The 20313-nt window shown below is 38.3% G+C and overlaps 1 protein-coding gene across 6 annotated transcripts in view; it reads left to right on the top strand.

Moving 5' to 3' along the window:
* The window catches only part of camkk1a (calcium/calmodulin-dependent protein kinase kinase 1, alpha a), a 117660-nt gene that overhangs the window by 87892 nt on the left and 9455 nt on the right, over positions 1-20313 (top strand). For all 6 annotated transcript variants that reach the window (XM_083531918.1, XM_083531916.1, XM_083531915.1 and 3 more), the window contains 5 exons: positions 6291-6344; positions 6487-6560; positions 7696-7783; positions 9763-9891; positions 11401-11504. In XM_083531918.1, the coding sequence (XP_083388044.1) occupies positions 6291-6344; positions 6487-6560; positions 7696-7783; positions 9763-9891; positions 11401-11504 (449 nt within the window). The remainder of the gene's footprint in view (positions 1-6290; positions 6345-6486; positions 6561-7695; positions 7784-9762; positions 9892-11400; positions 11505-20313) is intronic.

Raw genomic sequence — 20313 nt, 5'->3', positions numbered from 1 at the left:
TTACACCTGAGTCTGTAAAATGGAGGTACTAAGTAGAAAATGTGTCATTCCTAAGCAAATGATGCAATATTTTTTTCCAGACTTTTTCAATCAAAGCTGAAAATCTACACTTTATTCAAACCGGGTTCATTTAACATTAGTGGTAATACAGAGGCAAATTTGTGAAAATAATATCGCTGGATTTGATTATATATATTCTATAGTCATTACAGTACAGGGGGTCTTAATTATTTTGCACCTATAAAAAAAGCTGCAAGGTGAGACATGTATCACTGCTCATGTTTATTGATGAGCCTTCGGATATATAGGTTGAAGTCAGTACCGCCTTTGGGCTTATATTGAACTGTCTGTTAGCAGTAAAGAGTCTGAACCTGTTCAAGTAAATTCCACTGGATGGCTCGGTGTCGTGTCACGCATGCTAATGAAAACAGCAATATCCACTGCATTGCAGATTTAGTGGAAAACTTCATAAGGTTTATTGTATATTTCCTATATACTGCATGCTTGTCTAGCTTTGTGTGTGTGCACGCGTGTGTGCGCTCTTTTACACACACATGCTCCTTGTTCTGAAAAATAGACTGCAGCCTTCGTTTAAAAGGTCACCATGGTTGTACACAAGCTCTTGCACATTTCACAGTGACAGCATGACAGTCGTGTAAAGTCACCTGATTCATTGATTTGTGCTGCAGCTTTAAAGCTGAAATTGCTGCCATGTCTTCGTCCTTACTTTCAATATAACGACTGATAATAATTAACTATTACAATTATAAGTATTATTAATTAATATTAAACGTTTGTACTCCATATTTAAGACTCACTTCAGATAGCTGGTGATGGCAATACTGATGTTATATATATATATATATATATATATATATATATATATATATATATATATATATATATATATATATATATATATATATATATATATATATATATATATATATATATATACAGTACAGACCAAAAGTTTGGACACACCTTCTCATTCAAAGAGTTTTCTTTATTTTCATGACTATGAAAATTGTAGATTCACACTGAAGGCATCAAAACTATGAATTAACACTTATATATGGAATTATATACATAACAAAAAAGTGTGAAACAACTGAAAAATCATATAGTAGGTTCTTCAAAGTAGCCGCCTTTTGCTTTGATTACTGCTTTGCACACTCTTGGCATTCTCTTGATGAGCTTCAAGAGGTAGTCACCTGAAATGGTCTTCCAACAGTCTTGAAGGAGTTCCCCGAGAGATGCTTGGCACTTGTTGACCCTTTTGCCTTCACTCTGAGGTCCAGCTCACCCCTAAACCATCTCGATTGGGTTCAGGTCCGGTGACTGTGGAGGCCAGGTCATCTGGCGCAGCACCCCATCACTCTCCTTCTTGGTCAAATAGCCCTTGATGCCTTCAGTGTGACTCTACAATTTTCATAGTCATGAAAATAAAGAAAACTCTTTGAATGAGAAGGTGTGTCCAAACATTTGGTCTGTACTGTGTGTGTGTATGTATGTATATGTATATATATATATATATATATATATATATACAGTGAGGAAAATAAGTATTTGAACACCCTGCTATTTTGCAAGTTCTTCCACTTAGAAATCATGGAGGGGTCTGAAATTGTCATCGTAGGTGCATGTCCACTGTGAGAGACATAATCTAAAAAAAAAAATCCAGAAATCACAATATATGATTTTTAAACTATTTATTTGTATGATACAGCTGCAAATAAGTATTTGAACACCTGTCTATCAGCTAGAATTCTGACCTTCAAAGACCTGTTAGTCTGCCTTTAAAATGTCCACCTCCACTACATTTATTATCCTAAATTAGATGCACCTGTTTGAGGTCGTTAGCTGCATAAAGACACCTGTCCACCCCATACAATCAGTAAGACTCCAACTACTAACATGGCCAAGACCAAAGAGCTGTCCAAAGACACTAAAGACAAAATTGTACACCTCCACAAGGCTGGAAAGGGCTACGGGGAAATTGCCAAGCAGCTTGGTGAAAAAAGGTCCACTGTTGGAGCAATCATTAGAAAATGGAAGAAGCTAAACATGACTGTCAATCTCCCTCGGACTGGGGCTCCATGCAAGATCTCACCTCGTAGGGTCTCAATGATCCTGAGGAAGGTGAGAAATCAGCCCAGAACTACACGGGAGGAGCTGGTCAATGACCTGAAAAGAGCTGGGAGCACCGTTTCCAAGGTTACTGTTGGTAATACACTAAGACGTCATGGTTTGAAATCATGCATGGCACGGAAGGTTCCCCTGCTTAAACCAGCACATGTCCAGGCACGTTTTAAGTTTGCCAATGACCATTTGGATGATCCAGAGGAGTCATGGGAGAAAGTCATGTGGTCAGATGAGACCAAAATAGAACTTTTGGGTCATAATTCCACTAAACGTGTTTGGAGGAAGAAGAATGATGAGTACCATCCCAAGAACACCATCCCTACTGTGAAGCATGGGGGTGGTAGCATCATGCTTTGGGGGTGTTTTTCTGCACATGGGACAGGGCAACTGCACTGTATTAAGGAGAGGATGACCGAGGCCATGTATTGCGAGATTTTGGGGAACAACCTCCTTCCCTCAGTTAGAGCATTGAAGATGGGTCGAGGCTGGGTCCTCCAACATGACAATGACCCGAAGCACACAGCCAGGATAACCAAGGAGTGGCTCTGTAAGAAGCATATCAAGGTTCTGGCGTGGCCTAGCCAGTCTCCAGACCTAAACCAATAGAGAATCTTCGGAGGGAGCTCAAACTCCGTGTTTCCCAGCGACAGGCCAGAAACCTGACTGATATAGAGAAGATCTAGAGTGGGCCAAAATCCCTCCTGCAGTGTGTGCAAACCTGGTGAAAAACTACAGGAAACGTTTGACCTTTTTAATTGCAAACAAAGGCTACTGTACCAAATATTAACATTGACTTTCTCAGGTGTTCAAATACTTATTTGCAGCTGTATCATACAAATAAATAGTTTAAAAATCATACATTGTGATTTCTGGATTTTTTTTTTTTAGATTATGTCTCTCACAGTGGACATGCACCTACGATGACAATTTCAGACCCCTCCATGATTTCTAAGTGGGAGAACTTGCAAAATAGCAGAGTGTTCAAATACTTATTTTCCTCACTGTATATATATATATATATATATATATATATATATATATATATATATATATATATATATATATATATATATATATATACATATACAATCACTATGGGGCTGAAATTATGGTGTGTGTGTATATGTGTGTGTGTGTGTGTGTCCCTCTTTAAGATGATATGATACACACATTTATAAACATAGCACATCAGATACTAAGTGTTACATTTGACAAAAAAATTGCAACTTGATTCAGTTTACCTCCATGGGAAAGTCTTCAGGGCTTCAGGAAGTACATCTTTCTTAGTAACATGACAAGCTGCATTGGTTCGGATTGTTATTTTGAAAGGAGAGAGACAAAAGAGTAGCTGGTGAAGGAATGACTGTTATGACAGCTTTAAAATAAGTGATAAGGGGAAATAACTCGTATCCTGGGTGTATTTTATGACAGGGTTGCATACAGTAGTGCCATTTTCTTCTTCCTCTCTCTCTCTCTCTCTCTCTCTCTCTCTCTCTCTCTCTCTCTCTCTCTCTCTCTCTCTCTCTCTCTTGACTCTCACTCACACACACACACACACACACACACACACACACACACACACACACACACACAAACATATTTACATATTTGTACAAACTGGGGAATGTACATTGATTGTTCTGTGAATTGATTTTCAATTTTTGTTGGGGGTTTTTTTATTTTATTTTTTTATCATTTTTCTTTTCGTTTTGAACCGTTACCAGGCTTGTAAATCGATGCGGCCATACCGTAGACAACTGGCTCAAGTTATGTTTCAGATAAAACATTCCCAATGGCCAACAGTCCCAAGTGTAAAGATTATATATATTGCAGGTAATGCAAAAGTCTGAAAGCTACCCAGTTTTCTCAGCAGAGCATCGCTAGCAATGTTATCTTTCAAATTATGTTTTAAATGTATTTATTAATTAATTGAAGTTAATACAAGCTAGCTTACTAACTAAGTAATTTAGTTATTATTGCGGTTTCAGATAGCAAGTGTTTTGTTTTTTGTGTGTGTGTGCAGTCATTGAGCTCATATCCTAATGTCTTTACCAATTCCCACCGGCTAGTTTTTCATTTCTATGTATGGCATTTAATGGCCTTTTAAGAGTAAGCTCCTTGCTCAACTGCTTTTGCTGGGAATTAAACCTTTTCACCACTGAGAAGCACAGATTCCTGTCAGGTGGATTAAATACTAAGACATGGTGCAGCTACTCTGCCATCAATTCTTTACAAGCCTCTTATACAACTTCAGAGGACATCTGATTGTGCTAACTGTCCTCTTCTATATACATGAGCTTACAGGCATTTCTGTAACTAGTACTGCAGCACTGAAAAAATAGGATGAATATAATTACATTTATGGCATTTGGTGATTTAAATGTGATTTAAACCTGTGATCTTTGAATCCAGAGTCCAATGTCTTAACCGCCGAGCTACCTCCTCTTTTGAGATATGCAACCCCCTCCCCCCCCCCTTCCACCTAGACTATACATTACAATGTAGTAATGATGCTCTTACAGGTTTATAGCTGTTAGAAATAAAATTGACAATAATTTTGTTTTGTGGACAACATAAAATGTGAAGGGTACAAGAAATTGAAACGAACAAAAAATCCTGGTATATTTCTGTAAATTGCTGTGATAGTGTATATGTTATATAATATATAGGAAAATAATCAACAATGGGTGACTCATCCTGTATGCTTGCTTTTTGACAGCTAATCAAAGAATTTAACAAAGTGAAGCTAGAAATAGTGCAGACCATTCATTTGTCAAACAACTGCCATTTCTGGGGAAAATGGCTTTTCCTAACACATAGTGTAGGAAAGAATTTTTTTTTCTCCAATACAGTATACAGAGAACCTGGAGCTTGTTCTCTACGTTTCAAGTTTTAGATTTTGTTTAAATAAAACAAAATATTAAGGAAAAACGTCCTCGTTCTGCAATTGCTCACAGCAGCACAACCTCTTACTTTCACGCCTAAGCTTATGCAAAGAGAAACATGTACTTGGTAAAATGGTACGCTACACATGTACAGATAGTTATGGATTGTTATTACCCACAACGTCTAAAGGAAAATCGCTTTCACTTGCGGTGAGCACCGGCTGAAAGCATTCGGTCTCAAATACACGCACATACACACATCCTTTCGCTATTCGACTCCTGTTAGACTGATTTAGCTCTGCCTTCAGAGACTCAGGCAGATACTCAGTCATTCAGACAGACTCGTTTGTTTGGGGGAGGATAGTGTTCAAGGCTAGCTGCTCTGAATGTGTACTGGAAATCTGTAGGTCTAGAGAGTCTGTTGTTGCATTAGGCTCTAATTCAGCATTCATACAAAATCATAGGTCATAATTTGCATCGGCAACATTGGTACAAAAGTGTCAGTATTGGCGCAAAAGAAAGTTACTCATATTCAGAGTTGGGTTACGCACCGGTTCTCCATTTATATGAACACAAATTAACATTTAAAATGATTAGAATCAAGAACACTTCTGCATTTAAGCACAAGCTTTTTGCTTTTAAACCTGTAAAACACACGCCTCAGAAGTAGATTTGGAGCCTTTTTTCCTGCCAGATGTAAAACAACAAAAGCAAGAGATTTGTAGTTTTTTTGTGTGTGTATTTTCAATCCAAAGCATAAATCTTTTGGGTGACATACTGTGGTAATTTGAAAATATCAGCCATGATGCTGGATTTAATATTGCTCCTTGCTCAAGCTGATATCTCACAATAAAATAACAATTTCAAGGTCAGAAAACTCCTGGCCTGCTAATGCAGTTCTGAATAGCATCTAAATGTTTCAGGTCTGAATAGCAGGGTGCGCAATTTCAGCATTGAGTCCTCACTCTTAGCGTGTGCATAATTCAGAATCCAGCACGATGTTACTGATTTTAACATACCTGAGATCGATTGTTGAATTGAACCAATTATGCATTGTGATGCAAAGTGTGATTGCATGGTTTTTCGATATTTCCAATACATACAGGACATTTTTCATCAAATCCCATCCTCTATATGATGATCATAGATGTGTGTATGATGATTTCTTTTTTTCGTGAACACACACAATCTCTCCCAGTTACTGACAGAGAACGTGCAGATTACATTTTGTATAATTCCAGTGACTTTTCTCTGTTGCAGGCTCTTGATGTGTGGGCGATGGGAGTGACCCTTTACTGCTTTGTATTCGGGAAGGTAAGACTCCAGGATTCATTACCAATTTACATAATGCTTAATAGAAATCAACTGTGTGTTTGATTTCTGCAAAGGATGTTCCTAATTTTATCTTGAATTTATGGCTTAGGTATTACAGCTTTTCTCTTTTTTCTTTCCCCAGTGTCCTTTTATCGATGAGTACATCCTGGCGCTGCATAATAAAATCAGGAGCAAGACCGTGGAGTTCCCCGAGACGTGAGTGTTTCCTTCTGATCTCCACCTCTTTGCAATCCATCAAAAAAGACGCACGGAGACCGAGACACGGAAGAAGCATGAATTGGAAACTGCTCGGAGGTTGTGCGTTAAAATTTAACGAGGCCTCGTTTAGGCTGCAGAAATATTCATCTCGGCTGTGGAAAGAGCGGTGCAGGGACAGGAGTGAATAACAGAAGCCGTTATTCGTGGTAAAGTGTCTTTCTTGTCAGCACAGGCAGAGAACTAAAGAGAACAGCTGAAAGGCTTTGCGACATTCGTCTCGCCATATAAACCAGGCTTTCTGAGGTCTTTCAGGCGTCAGACGGAGTGTGCGTTACAAATGTTGTTTTTTTCTCTTGGGGGGGTGGGGACATTCAAGAAGATTGGCAGCTTGAGTGTATGATTGGACAGGTTGTCATCAGCTAATGAAAGCACTTTCTTGAGAGCTACTTACACTCACATAGACACATGCACACACACACACAATCACACGCTCCCTTATTGTATGCTGATGTTAAGCCGCATAAGACTGCATGTGTTTGTGACACCATTAAGACATACTTTGTGGATTGTTAAAAGAATTTAGTTTTGAGTTGCTTGAGAGGTTCGTCAAGAGGCGACTGTGTGTAAAGAATGACTGTGATAGCTAAAGATTAGCGTAGCATACTGTAGTTAATATTTAATATCTAAATGGTGTACATTCACATTTATTTAGACCTCAGACTCAACTAAACACATGTTCTAGTCAGAAAAATGTAATGGATGAATAAATGTTGTGCACTGGATCAATGCAATTTTATAAGTTGCTGACTAATGAATGCTACAGTATCTCACTAAAGTGAGTACACCCCTGAGCTTCACTTTTGTTGCCAGCTATTTAGACAATAATGTCTGTATGTTGAGTTAATTTCAGAGGACAGTAAATCTGTAATGCTATACAAGCTGCACATTGACTACTCTAAAATATATCCAAATTTCATTTCTATAGTGTTGTCTCTTGAGAGGATAAACTAAAATGGTTGCTGAAGTGTGAGGGGTGTACTCACTTTTGTGAGATACTTTAATTAAAGGCTTAACAGTACTTCTTACGGTCCAATTATGTAGTTTAATTTATATATTTGTTTATATTTTTCAGGCCAACTATCAGCGAGGACCTAAAAAATCTGATCCTTAAAATGCTGGACAAGAACCCTGATTCACGGATATCCATTCCGCAGATTAAGGTGAGCAAATGTGGCAACAAAACAGCAGATTAAAGCGGATTTGGAGCATTTGGAGTGGTAGCTCGTCACTGATTAGAAAGTTGTGGGTTCAAGCCCCGGAATCGGCAAGAGCAAGGCCCTTAACCCTCTGTTTTCCATGGGTGCTGTATCATGGCTGATCCTGCGCTCTGACCCCAGCTTCCTAACAAACTGTTAGAAACAAAGAAAGACTATTCTAATTCTTTAATTACATTTTGCATGGCAGCTTTATCTGCAGTGGCTTATTTATTCTTCTTAACTATTTCCTGTGAGTGACTTTTTAGCGCTGCGGGCCTCATTTTCAATCGGAAAAGAGCTTGAATAAATTCCACAAACTTTGAGAACCAGCTTTTGTTTAAGTTGAATAAAAATATTGTCGTTGCATCAAATCGCAGTCAGCTCTGATTATTGAGTTTTACTTTATCTAAAATGATTTACTCAAATTTTTTCATTTTCCATAGAATACTAAAGTTTCTTCTACTTTGTGACATGATACTATAAATTTATTTGTCAGGTGAAGATCACTTTTTAAAAGATTGCTTTACTACTTGGTTCTTTTGTTTGATCTTTTTTCATTCCGGCATCTTGAAGAGGCTGTTGTGTTGATCTTGTGTTGATGTAGTTTTGGGGTGCACAATTAGATTTTTATTTTGGGCAGTAAAAACTCACAAATCAGCTGCTTTGGGCTTTTCACTAATAGGTGTCTTAGTGTTGAAGACTAGTGCATTTTTGAACCTACGTTAAATAGGAGTCAAATACTTGAGTACTTGTAAAATCAGATACTCTAAGGAGTACCGTGTGCAGCATGTCTATAGTTTTGTGTCTATACTTTTACTAAAGTATGATTTTCATGATTTTTTTTACACCTCTGCTGACTGCATTGTGCGTGTTGTGTAAACGATCATTTGCAAGTAGCCTTTATTTCTCACCTCGGCATGTTCGGTATGCAAAGCCTGAATGTCTCTGTGAATGCGTATTTTGTTTGCTTTCTCGCAGCTCCACTTGTGTAGGTACAGAATATGTCTATGTGACTACTGGTACTTGTGTACTGGAACATTTGGACTGAAACTGCAGCACAGCAACAACTTTAGAATATAGAGAGCAGCGTTAGCGACAAGCTAGCCAGTGGCCACTAAAGAGTAACGTTAGCAATAAACTAGCTGACTAACAATATTCATAACTAAGTAATTGTTAGTGATTTAAACAACCTGTGTCTGTATATTAACAGAACTAAAGCCATTCCTGTTCACACCGTGTGCTGCCACGTTGATTTGATGTCACATTGTAAAGCCGAACGGAACTGGTAGTTTTGAAATCTACCTCAAGTTGTCGAGTTGAAACTACAGCCCCAAACGGGAAGCTGCATATGCTTGCTCATGTCACTAGAGCGCATCTCTTGCAGCTCTGCATAATGAGCTGCAAAGCTGTCAGATTATAGCTGTGAATCAATTTGTCTTGTGATTAGTCAAAAGTGGAGACTCTGGATATATTTTAAAACTCCCATCTGCCATCTTTGTGTGACCGTGGAGTTGCCAAAATGTGAAATGTTCCATTAAGGCAGGACTTATTGGAGTATCTTTAGAGACGATTTCTGGAGCTCCTACTTTTCTCCTTTTGTCACAGGGGATTTATTGACTTATTTTGGGAACCTTGAATTATACTTCTATTTCAAAATCTTTTAGTATAACCTTTTATTTTATTCCTGCATCAGTAAAAACATCTACAAGTGCACAACTGGAGTTACGGTCGGCAAAAAAGTTTTACAGAGAGGAGACTTTTTACTTTCTGGTTTAAATGAATTCTGGGTAGTCTTACAGACTTAATGTGAGCATTCATGTTTATACATTTATTATAAATTTTTAATGAGCTGTGTTGGTTTTAGATTGCAGTGCTGCTGTCTAGCGAACCAGTCATCCAATTCTGTCGCTTTGTATTGTATTCTGTTTCGTGTGTTTCTCTAGTTGGACTCCTGGGTCACGCAGGATGGCACTGACCCGTTGCCTTTAGAAGAAGAACATTGCACTGCGGTGGAGGTCACAGAAGAGGAGATTAAAAACTCGGTCAAGTTCGTTCCCAGTCTGTCTGCTGTGGTAAGTGATAATGTAAAGATTCTCAAAAAAATAAATAAATACAGTACCATTATACTGTATAATAAATATTATATTAATTAATAGCATCATATTTTTCAATATAGCACCATGATTTTATTACCTTGACACATCTCATGCACACTTTAACGTTTAACTGTGCACTGTAAAAATATATAAATGAATACCAAATAGGATGCGCTGGACCAAGTGCTGTTTTTATTTTTGTTGTTGAATTTAATTATATAAAATCATGTTTATTTAATTGTTATTTAAGGCATGTTTATTTGCCTATTTACATTTTTTGTATTACTAAAACAGTCGTTTTTCTGTCTGATAGCACAACAATGTTGCTATGGACAGTTTTGTCTTCATCGTCTTCATCGTTAAAGACAGTTTTGTTTTCATACTCGTACACTACTCATACGCTCCTGTTTGCACATTTGGCAGTTTTTTACCTATCGTACTGTATATTGTCTAAATTGCAGATATAGAAGGGGATATTTAATATATATTCACATATCTGTCACCGAGATGAGGTTAGGGTCTCTTTTAAACCTTTCAGTGTAACTTTTTCACGTTGGAAAAGTCTCAGAAAAGTTTTTCCTGTCCGCCATCAACTTTCGCTTGATCATTATGGACAAACGTATATATTTTCAACTTAGAACCATTTTTTTAATTTAAAGCTACAGTGTGGCAGCACCCACTGTATTCCTATTCACACATTAACTGTCAACTGCGCAGTATAAAAATATATAAGTAAATACCAAATCTGATGCGCTGGATCACGTGCTAATTATGAGATATATTGTTGAATTTAACCAAATATGCATTGTGATGCAAAGTGTGATTGCATGGTTTTTCGAAATTTCCGATACATACAGGAAACTTTCCAGCAAATCCCATCCTCTATATGATGGTCTTAGATGTGTGTATGAGGATTTTTTTTTTTTGTGAACAGAAACATCTCTCCCAGCATGCATGTGATGTGTTGATAATGATTTCAATGCATTTTTTCAAAGGCGTTCTTTAATGCTGCAAAAACTTTATAAAATATAAATCAAACATGAACTATGTTAAGATGTATGGCCTATGTATGGAGACTTTTCAGCCCTAACGCTCACAGAAATAGCCAGCTTGGATGGCGAACTCACCTGTAGGGGGAGATGTCATAACAGCCGTATTTTTCTTTCTTCAAATATATCACCATTCGTCACTTTATGACTCTGAGAAAGGTTTCAGCCTGGAAGGTGTCCAGGTAATTCTCACCTCACCTGAACGTTAGAAGAGAGGAAATAGTGCTAAAGTTACCACAGATGACATTCCACAAAAGCAGAGGATGGATGTCTTTCTTTTTTCTTCATCGATGAGGGTTTTTTTTTTTTTTTTACTATTTTAGTGTTTTCTTTCATTATTTCATTTTATCTTACAAAATAAAATAAAAAATACTACACCTCTTTATTTCTTTTTGTTTTTATACTCCCGTATATCAATCTTTGTGTTGGGAAACAGATCCTGGTGAAGGCCATGTTGCGAAAACGCTCCTTTGGGAACCCTTTCGAGTGTCCTAGCAGGAGGGAGGAACGGTCCATGTCTGCTCCAGGCAGCCTGCTCATGTGAGTTTACCACAGCACATACTTCTACACTCACCAGTAATCATGACAGACACTCAGTGACAAGTTACAGTAGTATTCATGTAATCTTTTATTATGAATTTGCAGCGATTCATTTGTTTCTTCACTGCTAAAGGGTGGAATGGTATGAAATATTTAATATGTTAGTTGTACAGTCGCAATAGTGAACAATACTATTAATTCTGTTCACTTGTGTTTAGTATGTTCACGGCTTTTTAAAAATTTTTTGTGAATTTTTTTCTCACGGATTTCAGTTAACACTTAAAGTCAACGCAAACCACTTGTGAGTTCTAAACACAGCATTCAGGATGTAACAGTAAACTGAATAGTGCTGCAACTAACGATTATTTTGATACTCGATTAGTCTGACGATTATTTTCTTCTTCTTCTTCGATTGGTTGATTATTCTGATTTATTTATTTATTTATTTTTATAAGATTTTTTTATGTTAGATGTATTATAGCTATTTAAAATCCCAAATCATGGTATTCATGTATAAAATTGTACTTAAAATATGCAAAAGCCACAGAGTTTATCTATCTTTAGTTTAGACATTTACTTATAGTGGCTGTTTTTTGAGGACTACATGGGGGATTTCTTCTTTGAACAAATTTCCCTATGTCAAGTTGTTTCTTTCTGTAAAACATCCAAAAAATAGAAACAAGATGGAGAAATTTGTGTAAATCAACATTTGTATTGTATTTTGCAGATGGCAAGTTGATAACTATGCTTTGAAAAATATATATATATACAGTGGGTACGGAAAGTATTCAGACCCCCTTAAATTTTTCACTCTTTTTTATTTTGCAGCCATTTGCTAAAATCATTTAATTTCATTTCTTTTCCTCATGAATGTACACAGAGCACCCTATATTGACAGAAAAACACAGAATTGTTGACACTGTTGCAGATTTATTAAAAAAGAAAAACTAAAATATCACATGGTCCTAAGTATTCAGACCCTTTGCTCAGTATTTAGTAGAAGCCCCCTTTTGATCTAATACAGCCAGGAGTCTTTTTGGGAAAGATGCAACAAGTTTTTCACACCTGGATTCAGGGATCCTCTGCCATTCCTCCTTGCAGATCCTCTCCAGTTCTGTCAGGTTGGATGGTAAACGTTGGTGGACAGCCATTTTTAGGTCTCTCCAGAGATGCTCAATTGGGTTTAAGTCATTGCTCTGGCTGGGCCATTCAAGAACAGTCACGGAGTTGTTGTGAAGGCACTCCATCGTTATTTTAGCTGTGTGCTTAGGGTCATTGTCTTGTTGGAAGGAAAACCTTCAGCCCAGTCTGAGGTCCAAAGCACTCTGGAGAAGGTTTTCGTCCAGGATATCCCTGTGCTTGGCCGCATTCATTTTTCCCTTGATTGCAACCAGTCGTCCTGTCCCTGCAGCTGAAAAACACCCCCGCAGCATGATGCTGCCACCACCATGCTTCACTGTTGAGACTGTCCAGTACAGTCTCAACAGTGAAGCATGGTGGTGGCAGCATCATGCTTCACTGTTGAGACTGTCCAGTACAGTCTCAACAGTGAAGCATGGTGGTGGCAGCATCATGCTTCACTGTTGAGACTGTCCAGTACAGTCTCAACAGTAAAGCATGATGCTGCCACCACCATGCTTCACTGTTGAGACTGTACTGGACAGGTGATGAGCAGTGCCTGGTTTTCTCCACACATACCGCTTAGAATTAAGGCTAAAAAGTTCTATCTTGGTCTCATCAGACCAGAGAATCTTATTTCTCACCATCTTGGAGAACTCCATGCGGGTTTTCATGTGTCCTGCACTGAGGAGAGGCTTCCGACAGGCCACTCTGCTATAAAGCCCCACTGGTGAAGGGCTGCAGTGATGGTTGACTTTCTACAACTTTCTCCCATCTCCCGACTGCATCTCTGGAGCTCAGCCACAGTGATCTTTGGGTTCTTCTTTACCTCTCTCACCAAGGCTCTTCTCCCCCGATAGCTCAGTTTGGCCGGACGGCCAGCTCTAGGAATGGTTCTGGTCGTCCCAAACGTCTTCCATTTGAGGATTATGGAGGCCACTGTGCTCTTAGGAACCTTAAGTGCAGCAAAAAATTTTTTGGAACCTTGGCCAGATCTGTGCCTTGCCACAATTCTGTCTCTGATCTCTTCAGGCAGTTCCTTTGACCTTAATGATTCTCATTTGCTCTGACATGCATTGTGATCTGTAAGGTCTTATATAAACAGGTGTGTGGCTTTCCTAATCAAGTCCAATCAGTATAATCAAAAATTTCTGGACTCAAATGAAGGTGTAGAACCATCTCAAGGATGATCAGAAGAAATGGAGAGCACCTGAGTTAAATATATGAGTGTCACAGCAAAGGGTCTGAATACTTAGGACCATGTGATATTTCAGTTTTTCTTTTTTAATAAATCTGCAAAAAGGTCAACAATTCTGTGTTTTTCTGTCAGTATGGGGTGCAATGTGTACATTCATGAGGAAAAGAAATGAACTTAAATGATTTTAGCAAATGGCTGCAATATAACAAAAAGTGAAAAATTTAAGGGGGTCTGAATACTTTCCGTACCCACTGTATATAATACATAACTATTTTGACAGTTTTTGTTTAAAAAATGCACAGACATTTTGTTCATTTGTGAAGATATAAGCATCTGGAATATATAATAAATGTACATAGTAAAGCCACAGTAAATCATTCAGAAAACTAATAGGTTTGATAAAAAAGAAAAAATATGCATTGGTGTAAAAATGCTAAATCATTGGCTGAAAACCACAACAATGACTGATGTGTTATCTTGCCGTCACGCCAAACTGAAACTTAAGCAGCCCGACTATTTGATAACAGCATTCGTTGGCAATGAATTTTATTATCGATTATTATGGATTTGATGGATTAGTTGTTGCAACTGACAAAGTCAATTATGACAAAGGGTTTTGCAGCAGGTTTTGTAATTGTTATCTAAAGTGTGTCTATTTTAAACATAATTGAAAAATCTGTACTATTTTACCTGTTGAAATTTTAAACGAGGCCTAATTTTTGGCTCAATCTCTCGCAAATTAGATTAGATTCAACTTTATTGTTGTTGTGCAAGGTACATGTACAGAGCCAATGAAATGCATTTAGCATCTAACCAGAAGTGCATAATGGCCTATTTACAATTAATAGCAGTGTGATAAATAAGGGTATGGGGTCCATATGTACAGGGGTGAGGGTGAATAATGTACAGAAGGTGCAATAGGTAATAATATATAGTATATATAGTAATATACAATATACGGTGTTAAGATTATGCATAGACAGACATGTCAGAAGATAATATACTCAAATGACCTGATATAGTTATGTACAAGTATGAATGTATGTGTACAATGTATGAAACAGTGCATACAGTATAAATATGGGTGACATGTACAATAGTTTAAATGTGAGTTATGGATCGTGTGAAAAAGAGATGTGTAGTGGATAAGCAGTGCAAAATACACAGAAAATAACTCCTGAAATGAATCAGCTGTTCAGTGCAGTAACAGCCACAAGAAAAAAAACTATACTTTAGACTGTTTGTGCGACTCTGAGGCACCTAAAGCGTCTGCCTGATTGGAGAAGGGTAAATAGTCTGTTGTTGAGGTGAGAGGTATCTTTGATTATGCCCCTCGCCCTTTGAAGACAGCGTTTACTGTAAATGTTCTCCAAAGTGGGAATCTGAGTGCCGATGATTTGTTGGCCAGTTTTCAGAAACCCTCTGAAGGGCTTTATGGTCCGAATGTTGGGTAAACAGTCATCTTTCTCCTCTGGGGCTCATTCTCATAAGCTTCAAATAAGTTCATCAGTTGACACCTTTTTTTATATATTGTCTGAAAGGTAATATTTTAAATATATTAGCATTTGTTTCACCCAGATGAGACTAGGGTCTCTTGTTTAACCTTTCAACATTTCTTTGTTGAAGAAAAGACCTGCATGTCTTCCCTGGCCACATCCATAAACCTCCTACTATCTTCCTCTTTTTTTTCTTCCTGGTGCTCCATCCTCAGCATTCTTCTAATAAAAAAACCCATGTTCCTCCTCTGCACATGTCCGAACCATCTTAATCGCACCTCCCTCTATCCTGTCCATCATCATCACGCCCAATGAAAATCTCAATATCTTCAGCTCTGCTACCTTCAGCTCCACCTCCTGTCTTTTAGTCACTGTCTCTAATCCATACAACATCGCAGGTCTCACCACAGTCCTATAAAATTTTCCTTTCACTCTCGCAGATACTCTTCTATCACAAATCACTCCTGTCACTCTTCTCCACCCACTCCACCCTGCCTGCACTCTTTTCTTCACTCTCCATTACTTTGCAATGTTGACCCCAGGTACCTAAACTCCTCCACCTTCACCACCTCTTCTACCTGCAACCGCACCACTCCTCTGCCTTCCCTTTCATTCATTTTTACTCCTACTGAATTTCATTCCCCTTCTCTTCAGCGTGTACCTGAACCTGCTCCCTACTCTCACCACAAATAACAAAATCATCAGCAAACATCATAGTCCACAGACTCTCCTGTCTGACCTCGTCCGTCAACCTGTCCATCACCACTGCAAACAGGAAAGTCCTCAGAGTCGATCCTTGATGCAGTCCAACCTCCACCTTGAACTAGTCTTCACCTTGAACCACTGTCCTCATACATGTTCTGCACTACCCTCACATACTTCTCTGACACACCTGACTTCCTCATACTATACCACAACTCCTCTCTCAGCATCCTGTCGTACGCTTTCTCTAAATCCACAAACACACAATGCAACTCCTTCTGACCATGTCTATACTTCTCCATCAACATTCTCAAAGCAAATAAGTGGTGCTCTTCCTCTGCATGAAACCATACTGTTGCTCACAGATGGTCATCTCTTCTCTCAGCCTGGCTTCCACTACTCTTTCCCATAACTTCATGGTGTGACTGATCAACTTTATTCCCCTGTAGTTACTGCAGGTCTGCACATCTCCCTTATTCTTAAAGATCGGTACCAGCACACTCCTTCCCCATTCCTCAGGCATCATCTTACCTTCCAGAATCTTGTAAAATATATACTGTATATGTGGAATTTTCAACCATTTTATTTTCCATACTTGAAGGCAGTGTCCATTTTTATAAGCACTATAATAATACAATTTTTATTGGCCTGTGTGGTGTTTTCACTGGAATCACAGTAATAACAGGAGCCCAGATTGAATAAATAAAAACAAATGCCAATAACAGTAGTAATTAGTATTGTTTAAAATTCAGACTGATAAAAAATAAGACGACATCATTTATTAAATTCACTGAAAATATTCTATACGTTTTTTCAAATAAAATTAATTTTTGCTTCAATCTCTCATTACTACTGTTCTGTTCTGTAACCAAGGTCATTCACTCCAACCGAAAAATCCTTTCCTCTCATTTTCAACCCCCTTCTCGCTCCTAGGATGATTTTAAGCACCTCGCTTCACTATTTGAAGAGGAATACAGGAGGACCACACTAATAACCACCCATTACCTTAACCTCAAACTGCTAACATGCGTTTCCATAGTAGCATTCATGACATTTACCTCCGGTCTATTCTTCTTTAGGATTTCATGTTGAAAATGCAGCTCGCTCTCAGAGTCCTTACCGAGTTCATTTCCCCTCATGGTGCCTTGCAGAAGCAATCCTGACTCACAGTGTGTCAATTATTTATGTCTTTTTTTTTCGTGGGCTATTTTTCTAGCCAAGAGTTTTTTTTTTAACGAGGCATGTGTGAAGCAAGGCTGTGAGTGGATGTCTGGTGAGAATAAACTGACTGCATGTCAGGACCTCTATATTCCCTGTCTTCCTTATTAAGATCACATCTCACGCTCACTCAAACTCGCTTCGTTTCTTAGTCGTTTCATTGCATCCGTAACTGTGTTCGAAATGACATACCTACTTGTCCTGTATATTAGTGCAGTGCTATATATGGTGCTAGTATATTCTGTACACAACATACTATTAATGGCATAATAATGTGCAGTATAGTGTATATAGTGTATTTTCTGTGCGGTTATCACCATTATCATTTGGTGTGCTTTTAGTCATGTGACTACCAGTCAATCGGATTGAATTGAGGACGCAGTACTTTCACAATTTCCTCAAACACGCTTCGGTTTCCCCCTCGCCGTGTTAACTGTTTTGAAAGCTGAAAATGATGCGGCGAGCCACAGAAAATGTCTTCAAGGCAGTGCAATGCTTTAACCTTCATTCGACACAACTAGCATGAATATCTTTCTTCCTGTTCTGTCCTCTAGCCTAAGCTGTCAAGGTTAGTTTACAGATCATTGGGAAGGGAAATATTTATTTTAGCATTACATGTAATTCATCTAATCTGTCAGCCTACAAAGCTGTTAGCTAAACAAACTCAAAACTGTTGCTTTTGCTAATAACTGATCGTTAGCATGTTGGCAAAATTAGGAAAGTAGCTAAGGTAAATGTTTTTTTAAAGTCATCCGAATCAAACCACGAGTATTTGCATCAGCGTATACTAACAATATTTTACAAAAAAAATAAAACGATGTATTGAGGGACATTGCACAACTCCATAGTACAGGTATGTTTCACATAATCCGATGTATAGCAAATATATTGATTGATAAACACTAGCTTGAACAGCATGCTCCTTGTGCTTTTCTCAACCCTCTCTCGTTTACCCCTCCCCCCTGTTCTGCTGTGTTGCTTGGTGGCCGACTGACAGTAAATTCGAAGCCCCCTGCATGTATCATCAGGACATTTTAGTCAAGGACAGCAGGTAGACGCCACATGGTGTGATTCTCCTCTCCTGTCTCACAGCCTGGGCATCCATGTTGCTGCTCTGCACCTTTCTCTTACAGCCCACTTTCTGATATATTGTCTATAGCTGTCATAGTCTTTTTGATTAGGATGTGACCATGTGGGCAGTGCAGCAGGTAGACTTGCTGCTTTATACCTCCAGAGTCTTCGTGGAGGTATTCTATGTTTAAAGCCTTTGTATATGCCTTGTGAATTCTGTATGTATTTGGAGTGTGTGTGTGTGTGTGTGTGTGTGTGTAAGCGCGTGCATGCGTGCGAGTCAGTTTCTTTTGGTTTTCTGCTCTCTAAAAACATGCCTTATTTGGATTGGTGCCTCTGAGTTGGCCACAATTGTGCAAATATAGTGTGTGTGTGTGTGTGTGTGTGTGTGTGTGTGTGTGTGTGTGTGTGTGTGTGTGTGTGTGTGTGTGTGTGTATGTGCAATGACACAGTACTAGAATACATAACACTCCTGCTTAGTAATGCTACCAGATGCAAAGGAAATTCAATATCTACACAGCTTAATGTTCTAAGTTTCGTTAGGATTGAATCAGTGCCCTAAAAGACTCCTTCAGCTACAGCACACTATATGAACGAAAGTATTGGGACACCAGACATTTCCCTGCACTAGGATCCTTTTCACTAGGGAACTAAAAGACCCAAACCTGTTCCAGCATGACAGTACCCCTGTGCACAAAGCTAGCACAAAGTCTTAAATGTGGCCTGTAATAGAGTTTAGACCTCAAACCTACTGAACACTTCATCATGTATTGGAACACTGACGGCACCCCAGGCCTTGCAGACTTTTTCTTGCGTTAATGTAACTAAATTACCATAAGCACACTCCAAAATCAAGTGGAACATCTTCCCAGAAGAGTGGAGGTTATTGTAGCAGCGAATGAATGTAGACTTGGGTGTCCAAAAAGCATAAACCAATCTTGTGGTCGGGTGTCCACAAAGATTTGAACTACCGCAAACTAAAATTTCACCATGTTTCACTGCACTGAACTAAAAAAAGCGCTTACTATTAGCTCACTTATACTAAATTTCAGAGGGCAGATGTTGAATCCTGTCAGTAAATATTTAAGAGAAATGTGTAAAACCTGTATAAATCTGTAGAATTAATTGTTTTCCTCCCTAATCTACTATTTCTGTTGGAAGTTCTTTGAAATTTCTGGTATTTGCTGCCATTGTATTGTCTGATAGCAGAGACATTGATTGTCACTGAGTGTTAGAAAAGTAACTTCATACAGGGGAAAAGAAAGAGATTTAACATCTGTTCTCAAACATTTATAAGCGAGCAGTAAACTAATAGGCTTCTGTTATTCAATCTGTCCATGTGCAAGTGGTAGATTTGGTAGAAAAATTAATAGAGGATACAAATTACAACCTATTAATGTGTTTATTGTTTTTTTTTCCCAAAATCCAAAGGATAATTTATTTATTCACACAAGCTTAAAAAGAGTTATAGCTAATCTTCTAAACCTGACAGAAGTGATTCTTAAAATCAGAACATGCAAATTTGAAGCATTTGGTGAATTGTCTTTATGTTCCTGTAGCTACTGTAAAACATCTACTTAGAGAAGATACTCAGAGCTCTGTGGTGCCTCAGGGGATTTCAATGGACCTGGAACCAAACCATGTGGCTCTCTAGCACCCAACCAATTACCAAGCTGAGGCTAATTTCTGCCAAAACCATGTCGGACTGTATACATAACTTTTACATACAATTTATGCGTTTACATGCAGCAATGTTCTGAAGCGAAATCAAATAAAGTCAAAGTCAAATTGTCAGGCACAAGAACTCGCAGGAAACCGGAGGTTGAATGTACAAGAAACGTGTTTACTTAAGTCACTCAAGAAATGAAAGAGCAAAGCAGAACAACACGCAGGCATGAACTAAAACACAAAAGAAATACAGAAAACAAAAGAAACGTCCAACACACATGAAGCGTGATGTAAACACAAAGGGTGAGAGAGTCCACAATGTTCGTAGGCCTAAGCT

Source organism: Silurus aristotelis (assembly GCF_946808225.1).
Source record: "Silurus aristotelis genome assembly, chromosome: 26".
Lineage (NCBI taxonomy): Eukaryota > Metazoa > Chordata > Actinopteri > Siluriformes > Siluridae > Silurus > Silurus aristotelis.
This window is presented reverse-complemented; position numbering and strand designations above follow the sequence as displayed.